Source organism: Chionomys nivalis, chromosome 15 (genome assembly GCF_950005125.1).
Source record: "Chionomys nivalis chromosome 15, mChiNiv1.1, whole genome shotgun sequence".
Classification (NCBI taxonomy): domain Eukaryota; kingdom Metazoa; phylum Chordata; class Mammalia; order Rodentia; family Cricetidae; genus Chionomys; species Chionomys nivalis.
Window position 1 is genome coordinate 65,017,205 of NC_080100.1, and position 17,485 is coordinate 65,034,689.

Below are 17,485 nucleotides of genomic sequence, written 5' to 3' on the forward strand. Positions count from 1 at the left end.
CTGCCATGTTTGAGTTCTTGTCCTGGCTTCCTTCAGTGATTGACTACAGTGTTGAAGTGTAAGCCAAATAAAGCCTTCCTCTCAACTAGCTTTTTGGCCATGGTATTTCAACATGGCAATAGAAACCTAACCAAGACAACCTCTCATTTCTCTGTTCATTTGGGTTCTTGCTATTCCTGGAACCCATTTCTTTTTTCCTTACTCCTTTCTTCTCTTTTTTCTTCCCCATGTATGCCTTAACTTGCACAGTTTTTGGGTTGACCTGACTGGGCTACTGAGAATGAAGAAACACCCACACACACACACACACAAACACACAAAAGCCAGAATCAAGAAGGGCCATGCCCTCTGGTGCAGACACAGGAGCAACAACCAGGAAACTCAACATATTTATTATTATACAAAACATAAACAAGGATTCAGGTTATCTGATCTTTGTAGGATAGGTAGGAGCACAGTCTCAGGCTGCAGTCATCCAGGACAAGGAACTTTCTGTTGATATTTTATGCAGACACTATTACCATCTGTACTCAGACCAGAGGAAGGCTTTGCCATTCCGCTGAGCCTGAGCCAGGAAAGGCTTGCCATTCCTACAGATGTTAGTTGTTGGCATCCTTGACATGGCAGTGATCATGTCAACAATAAACATTTACTTAAGAGTTCAACCACTCTTCTCATTTCTCCTTCTCTATCATTTCTTCCTTCTTTGCTTCTTACCTTTTTCTCTGTTCCCATGTAATCCTGATGATCCAGGCAATTTGGTAAATATCAGATTACTGAGCTATGAAGATGCATATTATTCTTAAACTTTCTTCTTTGTGCATGAGTGTTTTGTCTGCATGGATCATATGTATGTCTGATGCCCTGGATACTAGAAGAGGGTGAGTGATCCACCCCTTGCAACTGAAGTTAGAGATACTTGTGAGATTGCATGTTGATGCTTGAAATTGAAACTGTATCCTCTGAGAGAGTATCTAGCTCTCTTAACCACTGCAACATCTCTCCATCCCCAGAATGCCTATTTTCTAGGCATAGAATGAAGAATATTTCTTGCTTGGTGTTTATTGTTCTATAAACCATCTGCACAAAATGTGATCTTACAGCCATGGAAACTAACTTATTGAAGAAATTGATGAATGGACAAGAAAGAGAAAAAATGAAAGTATGTAATTAATAAATATGTAATTATATGTCCAGTCTTCAATACATTGATGATGGTTTATTTTTCAGAGCTTAGCTGCCTAGAACATATTCAACTCAGTGGTAAAAAGCATTAACATGATGAGGCATCTAACTGTAGAGCCATTCAGGACTCAGTGTTCTGGTAGCCAAGAAACTGGTGTTTTCACTTGAAATTCCATGAATATCTTAGTTTTTCATGAAAGCATTTAGGAGATAGAAAAGAGTTTGCTTTTGATTAGATATTTCTACAGCATTAAAATTGAAAACATTCTGATAAATTTTCTGCTAACATGGACCATATATGTCATGAATTATTAGTGAGGTATGCACAGTCTCCAATATATTGCATGCATCCATTTGTGCAGAATAACTCCTACATTATTATCAAACACTTTCTTTATAAGCTACTAGATGAAAAATCCATTAAATAAACTTTAAACACTATTGCACTTGCAATTTATATAAATATGGTGAAGTATACACTAGTATTGCACCCCGGAAAATATTTTAAAATATTTTTGCTACTGCAAGTAAGATTGAGGTTACCTGTGAGACATGACTCTGTATATCAAGTCCTGTTGAAGTGGATTAGTGCTTATACATTCAGCAGAAATATCACTTATAAAATATACTATACAATATGAGGGATATCATCAATAAATTATGAACCTTAAATCTGAAACCCTGATATAGCAATGATATAGCAAAAATACAGTCCTTTAAAAGAAGAAGCTGTAAGCACAAGCATTAGTAAGCCCATCCCGCAGAGTACCAAAGATTGTAAGGTTTTGTTTCTGAGGTATGTGAATTATTTAAATGGAAACCCATGTGCAAGAACACTGGCAGTACATAAGGAAGGGAGCCTTTATTCTTATCAGACAAAGACTGCATAAGAACATCACTTCAGTTCATTTCAACACTCCAGGAGTCAAGCCCTTCAACAGTAACATTGATGAACTAGATAAAATAAGTGATTTCAATATGCATTTTTCTTCCTTTTAATTCTAAAAATCATGATGGAACATAGAACAAAAGGTTAGCAGGTTTTGTTTCTAAAATATGTGAAGCATTGTGGAATAATCTCAATGGGTATAGTATTTGCTTCACACAAAAGAAGACAAGAAGTATTATTTCCAGGACTCACAAGCGTTGTGATATGGGCTTATACTCCCAGTGCTGGAGCAAACAGAGGAAGGCGGTTTAAAAGGCTCATTTGTCAGTCAATCTAAGTGAAACACTGAACTCTGGATTCAGAGAGAGAATTTCTCAAAAATTAGCCGGGGTGCAAAAGAAAAGAATCATAACTGAAGTTAAACTAGTTCTTCTAAACGTCCATTCACAGGAGGTGCACTTCACACAAGCATACACACATACACAAAAAATTTGAGGGCTGTAATTCAAACTTCGTCAGTTTGAAACTTTGCCCTTTAAATTAATAAGAGAAAGTTAGCATTATGAATCACTACCACAAATATTCTGTGAAATTTAATCTGAAAACATGCAAATACCATTCAAGGAAAATTCCTTCCATGAAAACTAGACTGTTCTTTTAATGATGTCTTATTGCTAGCCACATGAAGGTGGCACTTGAAGCCAATTTTTAAAAGCTAAATACACACAAATTACCACACATTTGTCTCCAGTTATAATTCTAACAATAATTCAGTATTTAGTAGATTTTCACCTTCAAAAAACAAAATCTGATAAAATTTAGTGCCCAAGAGTTTATCTTCTTGTTTGTACTTTAGATATGCATACAAAGATAGGTAACAAAATTACTCTATGAAATAATAAACAGATAGATATATGACAGACAAATAGATGATAGATAATAGATAAAAGATAGATGATAGATATATGATAGATAGAAGACAGATAGATAGATGATAGATAGATAGATAGATAGATAGATAGATAGATAGATAGATGATAGATAGATAGATAGATAGATAGATAGATAGATAGATAGATAGATAGATAGATGACAGATAGATAAATCCATTTCAAAAGTGAAAGGAACAACTATCCCACAGGACATTTCCATAGGTCATAACTGAAAGGCTTAAAAGTCACAAAAGATGAACATGGTATGTACTCACTGATAATTGGTTTTTAGCCATAAATATAGGACACTAAGCCTATAGTTCGTGATCCTAGAGAAGCTAAATAAGAGGGTGAACCCAAAGAAAAACATATAGTTATCCTCCTGGATATTGGAAGTAGACAAAATTGCTGGGCAAAAAATGAGAACTGGAGGGGGGGTGGGATGGGGAAAGGGGAGATGGGGAGAGACAAGTGAAAAGGGGAGGATGGGGAGAGCTTGGGGGAATGGGATGGTTGGGATAATGGAAGGATGGAAAGGGGAGCAGGGAAGTATATATCTTAATTAAGGGAGCCATTTTAGGGTTGGCAAGAGCCTTGACTCTAGAGGGGTTCTCAGGGGTCTAGAGAGATGTTCCCAACTAGGTTCTTGGGCAGCTGAGGAGAGAAAGCCTGAAATGGCCCGATCCTATAGCCATACTAATGAATATCTTGCATATTACCATAGAACCTTCATCTGGCGATGGATGGAGATAGAGACAGAGACTCACATTGGAACAATGGACTGAGCTCCCAAGGTCCAAATGAGGAACAGAAGGAGGGAGAACATGAACAAAGAAGTCAAGACTGTGAGGGGGGCACCCACCCACTGAGACGTTGGGGCTGATCTATTGGGAGCTCACCAAGGCCAGCTGGACTGAGACTGAAAAAGCATGGGATGAAATCGGTCTGTCTGAGTATGGTGGACAATGAGGGCTGCTGAGAAGCCAAGGACAATGGCACTGGGTTTTGATCCTACTGCATGTACTGACTTTGTGGGAGCCTAGCCTGTTTGGATGCTTACCTTCCTAGACCTGGATGGAGGGGGGAGGACCTTGGACTTCCCACAGGGCAGGGAACCCTGACTGCTCTTTGGACTGGAGAGGTCGGGGGGAGGGGGAGGGAAAAGGGAGGTGGGGAAGAGGGGGAAATTTTTTTGTTGTTTTGTTTTGTTTTGTTTTGTTTTTTTCGAGACAGGGTTTCTCTGTGGTTTTGGAGCCTGTCCTGGAACTAGCTCTTGTAGACCAGGCTGGTCTCTAACTCACAGAGATCCGCCTGCCTCTGCCTCCTGAGTGCTGGGATTAAAGGCGTGCGCCACCACCGCCCGGCCGCCGAAATTTTTAATAAAAAAAAAAAAGTCACAAAGTGAGTCGAAAAGTTTCGGTCAAGGAAACAGCACCAAACTTTGAACTTACATATTTACAAATAAAACATACAAACATACATGGAAAGAAATAGGATTAATGTAATAAATATTGCTTCCAAGCCTTAACTATCTGCCTCTAGAATATATCAATTTAAATGCCAGATTCCCAGGATGGGCTGCATCATGTTCTTTCTTATAAAATTTAATTGAATGTCATTTATTATGACAAAGTAATGATCATTTGGTAATTTGTGTATATTATTGAACTCTAAAAGCAGAATGGCCAGAGGCTGTTGGCTTATTTTGAATTAAACTGAAACTATCAGATAATTTTCAACTGAAGGACTGAATTCATATTAATATCATGTGCAGAAATTAAAAGGCACTTTTATGAGTTAAGATAAATAGGTGCTGCTGTTCCCCACTCTCAGGGTCACCACCGGGATGCTGTAGGTCCCATTAAATGTGTCATTCGGGCTGATGTTGAGCGCTCTGGTCACAGTCATGTTGTTGTCCTTTTTCAAGTAGGTGATGTTCAGCTGTAGCACCATAGAGGCAAGCAGGCAGGTTCCGTTTTCACCAAATCAAAATATTGTTATAAACCTAATATTATAATTTCTTTGGTATTATCCTAAAATGTTGAAGTATTACATTTACAAAATAAATTTTTAAATATTTTCACCAAAAAAATTGTATATATAAATCATATACAGCACATTTTTCTATCTCTGTTGTTCTCATATTACATATTGTTTTTTTTAAATGTCAGCTCTGAAAATATTTATGAAATTAAGTAGTTCATAGTTAATGTCAAATTTCATATAAATATAAATAGTTTTTTATCTAAAAACTGACAGATATTTAATTTGAGCTTGTGTGTTTTATTTCTTTCTTTTCTTGCTTTTTTTCTGTTTTGCTTTTAGTCTGTCTGTCCATTTGTTTGTTTGTTTTGACAAGGCATCAGGCTAAACTGAAATTCATCATGCTCCTTTCTCCGCCTTCTCTAGGTTGGTATTCCCAACATGCGGTCTGAATACATTCTTTTTTACAAATAAGGTGTCTACAATTCAAGGTTTTGGAGGCAAACATTTTAAAAATCCAGAACAATGACATATAAATGACTCCATGTTTTCATGTAACTAAAATGTAATGTTCTAATAATTTTGTCTAGTGCTCCAACTTTAAAATGGCTTGGGAAGGAATATATAAACATTTTTTATAAGTTAAGATTACAATTGCTAAGAAAAGAGTCAACACTTTTTTACATGTATAAATTTCTGTACCAAGTACAAACCATGAGTTGGAAAAGAACAGTGTCTGAAATTCAATTGGAATTTGGAGACTAGAAACAACAATTTAATCTGACTTTTTATCTTGGGTCTAGTGTATGCAATCAAGGTGGCCTATTATTCTCAAACCAACCATTTACTTACTTTACCTCACTATATACTCAAAACACAATTTTTGTTATCTTTAAACCAATAATATTTATTATTTTTTCCCTTGAATGTGTTCTGATCCCAGCTGCAAAAATTTAAATTGACATGTACTAGTTCAGTACATCTTCCCATATTCAAGAAATGAGCCCCCTTTATTCCAATATCAGTGAATAACCTTGAGAATTCTAAAATGAGACATTTGAGGGTACATAAACTAAAGACATAGACTCTCTATCATTGACTTATTATCTCATTTATCAAATACTAACTAGTATTTTCCACATCTCAGAAATACAAGAGCTGAAAGAGTACTGGCAACTGAGAAGCAGTGAAGTCAGAAAGGGATAAACCACAACACAGTTATCAATCTGAATAATTCTCAGGCAATCTTCTTCAAACAGAAATACCTGCAACTGAGCAATCTGTGGATCATCACAGTGACTAACCTTTTAAAAATAATCCATTGCAGAATTTGTTTTCTCACTAGATAACAACTGAAGAGAGATTTAGGAAGCTTAGTTTTGTTCTACACTGACTGTTCTTGTTAAGTAGGTGCATTGAATGAGTAGATATCCCCAAACATCTTCCCTGAAAACAATGTGTTTATAATATCATCACCTGTTAGTCACATATCTAAGTACATAAACCTTTTATCAAAAGTCCCCACTTGATTCTTCCTTTTTTTTTTTTTTGAATTTCAGGGGAAATGCGTATGAATGTTGTATAAAACCAAGTAAATAATCATTAACATAAAATTGAAATAATAGCAATTGAGTTTTTTTGCAATTTGTATAGAAAAGCCAGTTGATTTTCTAGAAAGTAAATGAAAATTTAGAATTAATAACTTCACAATAATTTCCAAATACATTGTGATTTGAACTTAAATTAGAACAAGTAGTTTCCATTATTTGTTCTCAAGAATTATTGAAAATATTCAACAGATTATCTATCTTAACTTCAAGAAATTTTAATAATTTTTAAAAAAATTTTATTGCTTTATAAATAATACCATTCAAAATTTTCATTTCCTCCCCTACTCCCATTTCCTTCCCACTCCTCCACTCCCCCTTTCCCCTCCCCCTCCAGTCCTAAGAGAGGGCAGGGTACCCTGCCCTGTGGGAAGTCCAAGCCCCGCCCCAGGCCTATGAAGGTGTGCATCCAAACAACAGATTAGGATCCCCAAAAGCCAGTACATGCACTAGACACCAATACCAGTGTCATTATCATTAGCTTCTCAGTCAGTCCTGATTGTCATCCACATTCAGAGAATCTGGTTTGATCACATGCTCATTCAATGCCAGTCCAGCTGGCTTTGGTGAACTCCCATTAGATCAGGTACACTGTCTCCATGGGTGGACCAACCCCTCACAGTCCTGATTCGTTGCTCATCTCCCTCCTTCTACTCTTCAGATGGATCTTGAGAGCTCAGTCCAGTTCTCTGATGTGGGTCTCTGTCTCTATCTCCATGCATCACCGGATGAATGTTCATATTTATATTTTTGGGTCTGGGTTATTTCACTCAGAATAGTGTTTTCTATTTCCATCCATTTGCATGCAAAATTCAAGATGTCATTGTTTTTAAGCTGAGTAGTACTCTAATGTGTAGATGTCCCACATTTTCTTTATCCACTCTTCTGCTGAGGGGCATCTAGGTTGTTTCCAGGTTCTGGCTATTCCTCTGAACAGAGAACTCTCAACAGAAGACCTTCAAATGGCCAAAAGATACTTACAGTATGTTCAACTTCCTTAGAGATCAGGGAAATGCAAATCAAAACACCTTTGAGATACCATCTTACACCTGTCAGAATGGCTAAAATCAAAAACACCAATGATAGCTTATGCTAAAGAGGATGTGGAGTAAGGGGAACACTCATGCATTGCTGTTGGGAATGCAAACTTGTGCAACCACTTTGGAAATCAGTGTAGTGGTTTCTCAGAAAATTGCGAGTCAGCCTACCTCAGGATCCAGAAATACCACTCTTGGGAATATACGCAAGAGATGCCCAATCATACTGCAAAAGCATTTGTTCAACTATGTTCATAATCAGGGTCTAATGATGTATTTATATCTGACATCAACTGAGTGTAACACCAATAAAATTGTTATTATAAAGTTAAAATAACTAATAAGTAAATAAACACATTCTTATTAACTTGTTTGGTGAGTGACAGGAATGGATTTTAGTGTCTTTTTCTCAGTGCTCTTTCAGATGTGAATGTTCTCACAAGTTTTCTATCCAACACAAAAGTAAGGTTGCTTTGTGCATAAGAGTCAGATCATTAGAAATTAATTAGAGCCCCAGGTAGAGAAATGTATGTCTAACATGAAGGACTTGTTCCTTTCTTCTCATAGATTATCCTAAAGAAATCCTAAATACAAAATGTTTACAGAACTAATTTGCATAATGTTTCCAAGGTATTAGCATTCAAAAATTCTTAGCTTTGAATGCAGACATAATGACTTGAAATGCTTAGAATAGTCATTATATCATTGGTTCTCACTGCTTCTAAGGCTTCTACCCCATAATCCAATGCCTCATACTACGGTGAACCCCATCCATAAAATTATTTTCCTTGTAACATCATAAGTGAAATACTGTTATAGATATGAATCATAATTTAAATATCTGTGATATGACCCCTACGAAAGGGTAATTTGACCCTCTAAAAAGGTCATAACCTACAGGTTGAGAATTGGTAAATTATATAGATATCAATGCAAATGGCTAGAGAAAGGGATTACAAATGTATGAGAGCCAAGAAGGAAGAAACTTATTTAGAAAATGAGTAGAAGGGAGCTATTGAATAATGTAGCTTGCCTGGAGGATGTGCATTGTATTTTAACAAGAAAGGGAAACATTAAGAGTTTATAAAGAAGGTGTGTAAAATTACTAATTAATGTTTTCTTCCTAGGCACAATGACAATTATTGGAGTATTAGTTACTGGATGGTATATCCTCAACAATATTCATCTGAAACTCTCTCCTCTGGTAGTTCAGAACACGACTGTCTTTGGAGATAGTATCAAACTGATTCCCAGAGTGGCTCTCATCAGGAATAAAGATGCACGTGAAAATGTGGAGGAAAAGAATTTCTGTATCTTGTTGGTAAGAATATAAATTAGAACAGCTACTACAGAAAGAAACATTGACATTACTCAAGAAACTAAAAATGAAACCTAGCTATGGTGCTCTATGGCCTCTGTGTTGGCATAGACCAGAAACAGCTGTGCACGGAAGATTACTGCGGCGCATTTAAAACAACCATGTTATAGAATCAGCCTAAAACTCCAACAACAGACAAGTGAATACAACAAATGTAGCATATTCATGCAGGGGGTGTTTATTCAGTCAAATACGAGCTAAATTTTCAGTTAAACAGTTGGAATTAGTGATCAGCATTTTACAAGTAATAAGCATGAATGATAAAGACAAGCATAATATCTGTTTGGAAAGAGGAAGAATGCCCTAGGATAAGAACCAGGAAAAAAAGAGAATTGGGGGGGGGGGGCGGTAAACAAAGTATATGCAGAGAGGGAAGGTCACATAAAGAACCAGACAAGTCAAGGAAAAGGTCAAAGAGAAAGTTGAGCCTACCACCACTGTGATCTCAAACCTCCAGATCCCTAAATTCTGAGAAATTTACTTTCTGCTCTTTAAACTACCTAGTCTCTGGCATTTTGTTACAACACTCTAGACAACTATTACTGAGTTTCCAATAAAGCATCCTTTAATGCTCTGGCACAGAAACAAATTATATATATATATATATATATATATATATATATATATATATATATATACTGAATCAGGGTTTGCTTTTCTTGGGAAGCAGAAGGCATTGTAATTAATAGCACTGTAAAAAAATTGCCACTTTCAAGTATAAAGCCTGTGTAAAGTTTGCAAATGATGATGGCCATAACTCTTTTAACTTTCAGTTTGTATATGGGAGTATCTGAGGGGCCACTGGAATCAGTCTTCCAAATATACAGCTTCCTACCAAGGGTTTCAAAACACCATCACCACATGAAGTAGGTAAGTGAGAAATAGTATCATTCTTGTTTGATAATTCTATACACCTACTGAATTGATTATAGGCTCTCTATAACTGATTATATAATTTATTTCTTGAAAATGAATACATCCTCAGAGATAAAATGATGTCCATTAGAAAAATAGTGTAATATTGGGTAATAATTACTGTCATGTTCTAAGTGATATGAACACTTGGTAAGATATAGCTTAATCCTTGAGCTCCTTACATAGGAGCTTACATAGGCATAGATTCTCCAACCTATTTATTATTTCCTTGGAAAACGAGTTAAAACAAACTGGTAAGATGGTGACCTTTGCCATTAACATCAAACTGAGGAAATTCATTGCTTTTTTTTTAAAATCCAATGATAACATCTAATGTACATTTAAAAGAATGTCCAAACACTCCTAAATCCAAGCCAATAGAAACAGTTGTGTGTGTGTGTGTGTGTGTGTGTGTGTGTGTGTGTGTGTGTGTGTTTGGCTGTTAGTACACTAAAAGTGTTTATCATTATGTATAGAGAGTTGATTTCTGTTTTAAAATAAAAAGTATTTCAAACAAAATAAGTACCACATCACTAATAATCAAATTCTCACTGTATACCAAATATAGCTTACTTTTAGAAAGACAAAGACAAATGTCCCTACCTTGTCCTGTTTACCTTGACAACTTTGTCTTGTTTACTCACAATTGGGCTTCCTAAACTTGAAATTCACGGAATTTCTTATATTCATTAGATTTTCAAATAAAGCTAACTCAAGCCAGTCAGATAAAATGTTAATTTAAAAAACTATCCTTTCATCAAGTAATACTTATTTTGAGAAAATAGCTAAATCAGTAAACAGCCATGTCATCATCGTGATGGATGCGTCATGGTGAAAACAGCAGCATACATGGAAATAACTAATCAGACAACATTATTTTCTCAAAATAGTAGTTAAGTAAAGCTGCTCTAAGAAAATAAAGTTTTGTTAAGATTATAAGAGAATAGTCCAGCTGTTTGAAAAGTTGTATTAAAAATTAAAAATAAAAGTGTTGTGTGATGTTTTGCTCTTTGCACTTTTGGTCTTTTGAGGGTCCCCACCCTGATCCCAAATAAATCACACACAGAGGTTTATTCTTAGTTTTGAAAGCCTAGCCTTGTTTGAATGCTTCGCTTGTTTCTTTCCAGTTTTTTTTTTTTTTTTTTTTTTTTTTTAACTTAAGCTATCCTGACCACCTCTTGCCTCTGGGAATTTTCCTCATCTCACTTATGTATATCTTAATTTCACTCTTATTTTGTGAAAGGCTGGGTGGCTGCCCCTGATGTCCTCCTCTCCTTCTCTCATTGCTTTATCTTCTTCTTCTTTGTTTCTCCTTCTACTTATTTTCTCTGCCTGACAAAATCACCTATCCTTGCTCCTGTCTTACTATTGACCATTCAGCTCTGTATCAGGACCACCATGTGTTTTAGACAGGCAAAGAATCACAGTTTCACAGAGTTAAACAAATGCAGCCTAAACAAAAACATACATCTTAAAATAATATTTCCCAACACAAACGTCAACTCAATTCTCAAGGATCTGATGCAGAAGTGGCAGAGTAGGTCATTAGGACTGCTAACAAAAGCAGGCAAAGCGAAATAAAAATGTGTGACTTTTGTCTTGTTGATTATTTTCATGCTATACAAAGCAGACTGTAAGTCCAAGAAGCCAGGTTTGAAAAGTATACACCAAAATACACCAGAGATTTCTGTAGATGGAAGTTTCTGTCCCACTGCTCCCAAAGCTGTTCAGTCCCAAAGAAACACACAAAGGATTATAATAATTATGAACTCTTTAGCTCAGGCTTATTATTAACTAGCTCTTACAATATAAATTAACCCATAATTCTTGTATATGTTTAGCCATGTGGCTTGGTACCTATTTTCAGTGAGGCATTCTCATCTTGCTTCTTCTCTCAATGGCTGGTGACTGTATCTCTGCCTTTTTTCTTTCCAGAATTCTATTAGTCTGATTTCCCTGCCTATGCTTCCTCCCTGGCTACTGGACAATCAGCAGTTTACTAAATCAATACAAGTAACAAATCTTTACAGGGTACAAAAGCCTTATCCCACAGCACATTTCTCTAAATTGCAGTCTTAAATAGTTTGGTAAATTCATGGTTGGTCTGCTTGGTGTAGTTTTCAAAAACTAGCCTAGAGATGTGATGCACTGGAAAATATCATTTCAGGAGCATTACCCCATGGGGATGATGGAGCATTTGTTACAGAACTGTGTCCGTCTGTACCTGCAGCTTTACCTATAATCCTGGAAGTTTTGTAAAAGCAAATTTATTTGACTTCCTTCCAAGTTTTGTTTGTTTGTTTGTTTGTTTTTTTGTTTTGTTTTTCGAGACAGGGTTTCTCTGTGGTTTTGGAGCCTGTCCTGGAACTAGCTCTTGCAGACCAGGCTGGTCTCGAACTCACAGAAATCCGCCTGCCTCTGCCTCCCAAGTGCTGGGATTAAAGGCGTGCGCCACCACCGCCCGGCCTCCTTCCAAGTTTTTATAAGTACAGATTAAATTCCGCTCACCATGCTGTCTTCATCTTGACATGGAGTCCAGGATTCTAAGAACAATCTGAGTTATTTGCCTGGTGATTAACCTATAGTAGAATGGCAAATATTTATTGATTTACCCAGTGTCTTAATCAATATTAATTTCACCATAAAGTAGATATTTTCATAGAAATTTCAGAAGAAATAGAGTCTAGATAGAAAAGATTTACATTATGAAATTTATTGATAAACAGCTTGGCAATAAATTAGATTATATCTTGTCACATTTTTGTATTTATTTTATAAAAATCTTAGAATAATGTTTTAAATAACAAGACAGAATCAAATACTAAATGAGTTCTATGTACTCTTGGAGGTTCCTAGCCATCATCTTTAAAGTATTTTCCTCTTAGAATAGGGCAGTTAGTAATTAACATATGATTATAAAAATTCTCCATGAGAACATTCAAAACTATTGAGTTATGAGACATCCCTGATCCAAGTTAATTTTTTTTTTGTGTGTGTAACATAGTTAACCAAAGAAGTGCAAGCCACTTAGACAATCTGCTGAAAATTATATGGTGAGAGCAGGGACTGTCCAAAAAAATTCTTCTTGGGAATTACACAAATTATTTAAATATTTTAGAATTTTGGACATTGATACATAAGAATTCAATATGATAATTATTAATATACATCTTGATTTCATTCCTACCCTGTATTGATTGAAAGACAAAAGACACAAAAAGTAAAAATAATTTTAAAATGTGTTAAATTAATTGTTTATGTGAAATAGCAAAAGAGCTCAAGTTCAGGTTGTAATTCAAAGTCATTTCCAAAACATATCTGAGAATATCATTGAGGCTGACATTTTAAAATATTCATATTTCTATTGTTCTCTTTGGAGAGCCAGATCATATAAACTTGGGATAATAAAATGTATTTTCAAACTAATTTACAATGGTGCCTATAACTGGGGAATTATAGAAAATATTGAGGTTGACATTCTAAAACCAAAAGCTGGTCACAAAGTAAAAGAAGGGCTGATATAAACATACAGGTTAATTTGATTTTCACTTGTGGAACAGATTAAATAAATATACAATAACATGAATACTTTATAAGATGATTATTCATAATTAAAGTTAGTCTTGGCAATATTGTTTTCTTATACTTTTTTATTTTTGATAATTGTGATAAATGGGTTCAAATGTCTATGAAGTGTGTATTGTTTCAATAGACTGCTTCATTTAATTAAATTGAACCAAATCTCATTGGGCATGGATGGCCACTATGTCTACAAGTGTAATTTCTAAGCCACAGAAGGGAAAAAAAATTATTTCTCAAAGAATGTAGTTGGAATGGATGAGTAGGTATAAATGTCATTCATGTCCTTTCTAAACATGCTCTAACAACAATCCCTGTGTTCTGATCTTTCCTATTAATCTGCATTGCCACGTGGAGAAGAGTGATATTTTAATACTCTTTTCTAAAATCGCCAGCATTTGGATGCCCACATTAGATCAGGCCCAGAGGAAGTGAAAGGGAAGAACAATTAACTTTCACTTGTAGGCATCCATCATCCACAGAAATAGAGCCAAAAGAGACCCCTCAATCTAAGAGCCTCTTTCCCGTAACTGCCAGTTCACTTTAATCACAAAATCTTCATTGGGCAGATTCAGCCTGTCTTATATTTTATTGAAAGCGATGACAGAAATTAAGTGGCTTGTCATGCAACAATTATTAGCGAATCTGGTATTTATGACTCAGAGGTCTCAGGTTCCCAGTATGTTACTCAGCGATATACACTTCTTTCTCTTTTTGTCTGTGTCTGTCACATGGGGGTGGTGTTGTGACTGAACCTCTGCAATAAAATCAATGCATTTAACTTTCACAAACTGACAATCAAATTTCATTTCCCACTCAGTCTTTACACTTTTGAAAATATGCTACAAGCTTCTTCTACAACTTTATTTCCCTTTACTATGGAAAGTCCTTTTCCATCTAGCCTACTTCCTGAGAATATTAATGATATAGAATTATAAAGTCATTGAAATGCAGACCACCAGGTTTAGTAAGTGCAGATTGGATTGGAAAGAGAAGAGATTCCAATGCAGCTTTGCTGCCAGAAGACATCCCTCATTCGCTGATTTAGAATCGGTGAAAAGTGTGACAGGAAAGACTATGTCTTGGCAAAAGGCTTTGATACATGTTCAAGAGCAAAACTGAAACTATCCTCTTGGCTGTCTGAACCCTGCCTGGGAGCTCCGAGCATTTCTTCTGCCCCTCACGCCCAGATTTTTGAGACCTGAGCTGCAGGCCCTTATTGTGGTCCTGCAGAACGGAAGTGGATTTTGTCTTTGCTCTTTGATTTTTGACAGAGAGGACCTGGATGGCTTCCACGAGGATCCGAGAGGCCAGGGAGACAGATTGTGGAGACATTCTGAGGATGATACGGGAATTGGCCGAGTATGAGAAACTTTCCCATCAGGTGAAGATCAGTGAAGAAGCCCTGAGAGCAGATGGCTTCGGAGAGAACCCTTTCTTTCACTGTTTGGTGGCAGAGATTGTTCCAGCACCTGGGGAGCTCCAAGGGCCCACTGTGGTGGGCTTTGGCCTATACTACTTCATCTACAGCACATGGACTGGAAGAAACGTTTATCTGGAAGACATCTATGTGATGCCAAAATATCGGGGTCAAGGGATTGGTACCAAAATAATCAAAAAGGTGGCTGAGGAAGCCCTACACAAGGGGTGCTCCCAGTTCCGCCTGGCAGTTCTGGACTGGAACAAGAAGGCCATTGACTTGTACAAGTCTCTGGGTGCTAAAGATCTGACTGAAGCAGAAGGCTGGCATTTCTTCCGATTTGAACAAGAGGCAATGAAGGTGTTGGCAGGATGATGACGTCATCCCCTGGGGAGTTCAATATATTGCTACTTATTTGGGAGTGTCCTATCAAGTTTCCCTAAAGCTATATTCACAGACACTGACCTAGACTGCACTGAGGTGCAGAAAGAGTGGAAACAAGGGAGGAGTCTTGTTAAGAATAAAGAATAAAATACTTAAAAAAAAAAAGAAAGAAAGAAACTATCCTCTTATGGTTTTTAGTCATAAATCACTAAAAATTTCTCAACTGCAAAGGCTACAGGCCCTTACTTCTCCTTCATCATACCAGGATGAAAATAAATTTCAAAATTAGATATATCAAAGCTTACACAATTCATTGCTGACACAATTGACTTAAGCTGTCTCTCATTGAAAAAATATATTAATTATATTTCTGCCTTTTTGTCATGTAAATTTAGAACTCATAAAATGAAACAAATGGATATCTTTTGGAGATTAATTTTTCTTTTGATTAAAGCACAAGAAGTTAGGTTTTTTTCATATTCAATATAGGTAAAGCTTCCTTCTCAAACTTTGAGCAGAGATGAAATGTTGGGAAATTATAAATGCCAACTTTACACTGTGATTATTTTGGGAAAGATAACAATTACTGCCAACAACATCATAAGATTCAAATAACAAAATGATTGCCTATAAAAAATTAAAATAGAATCCATTCATGAAGCTACATATATCACATTAACTTAAAACTTTATAAAAATTGCCAAAATACAGTACAACTAAACATTTTAAAGTACTTTTTTTTAAATCTCCAATTTGTGCTGTCATGCAAAATTATGTTTGTAGGAATGTTAATCACTAAGAATTATTTTGTCGTTATGAAATTTTTAACAAACATGAAGTCTATGCCAGTCCTACTAAACATGTTGATGCATCAGTCGATAAAAAGATGATATTCATATAATGTGGTTATGTGATACTGTAGTCAAACATTTAGATAAGTCTGTACACAGAAAAACATGAAATGCTGAGCTATAAAATTAAGGAGATAACTAATTCAGATGTGAATGTCTGATGATATAAAATGGATAAAAACAGGAATTAGAAATCTTATAAGCAGTTGACTCAGCTAATCTATCTGAGATAATGTCTAGTGGTTAAGTTTTCAAGATGGTTAAGAGCACTGACTGCTCTTCCAGAGGTCCTGAGTTCAATTCCCAGCAACCACATGATGGCCCACAGCCATCTATAATGAGACCTGGCGCCCCCTTCTGGCTTGCAGGCACACGTGGAAGGAATGTTGTACACATAATATAATAAATACATATTATAAAAAGTTTTCAAGATGGCTCTCAATTAGTTAGATGAATGTAGTATGTATTAAAATTCAGAAATTCATACTTTAACTTCATGTGGCTATAGTGCTAAGAAATTACATGTAAGTGAAGCTGTGATGAAGAAACCCACATAGATGTATTATAGATGTATCATCATGTAGCATAATTCTTATGAATTTAGTACTATTTTGAGAGTTGCTCCTATCTTACGGTGCAATTTATAACATTATGGTTTTGCCTAAAGATTTTTTGCCACTGTTTGTTCTGAGTTTTTGTTTAGTTTGCTGTCCTGACAATGGAACCTGACCTAACCAGATAATAATTGCAAACTAAAACCAAACACTTTAGAGTAATGCTTTGATTCATTGTTCTTATAACAAAAACAGATTTGCTATAATTATAAATCCTATTAGTGGCCAGGGAGTGGTAATGGACACCCTTAATCATAACAGTCAGGAGGCCGAGGCAGGCAGATCTCTGTGAGTTTGAGACTAGTCTAGCTAGTTCCAGGATGACCAGATCTACACAGAGAAGCCATGTTTTGAAAAAACAAACAAGCAAAAAATCAAATGAATTGATCTTTTTTGTTTATCATATTTGATGCAGGATTTGTTGATTTCCCTGATTAATTATCAAGATTTGTTGAATCTAATATTTTGTTCTTAGGTACTGACAAAGTGATTAATTAGTTGTTTGGTGATATTTTGCTGTTTGCTTTCTCCAAGAATTGGGAATTGGTAGTTTTATTAGATTACTACCATCTCTGTTATAGTAAGGTACAAAATCTTAGTTTTTGACTGTTTGCTTTATAAGGATAACTTAATTTAATGAAGAGCAAATACCCAGAGTCAACAAATTCCCCACCCAAAATTATTTGATTGCATGTATACTTATAATCACTA

General features: G+C 35.8%; 1 protein-coding gene across 1 annotated transcript; it reads left to right on the forward strand.

Moving 5' to 3' along the window:
- The first annotated feature begins 14,657 nt into the window (after positions 1-14,657).
- On the forward strand, positions 14,658-15,430 carry LOC130887494 (thialysine N-epsilon-acetyltransferase). The gene has a single exon (XM_057789980.1). It carries the CDS (start codon positions 14,791-14,793, stop codon positions 15,298-15,300), a length of 510 nt encoding a protein of 169 aa, XP_057645963.1. The 5' UTR covers positions 14,658-14,790; the 3' UTR covers positions 15,301-15,430.
- The last annotated feature ends 2,055 nt before the right edge of the window (positions 15,431-17,485 follow it).

Excerpts from the sequence above, each read along its gene's own strand:
- LOC130887494 (XM_057789980.1), top strand. The coding sequence starts at position 14,791 with ATGGCTTCCACGAGGATCCGAGAGGCCAGGGAGACAGATTGTGGAGAC.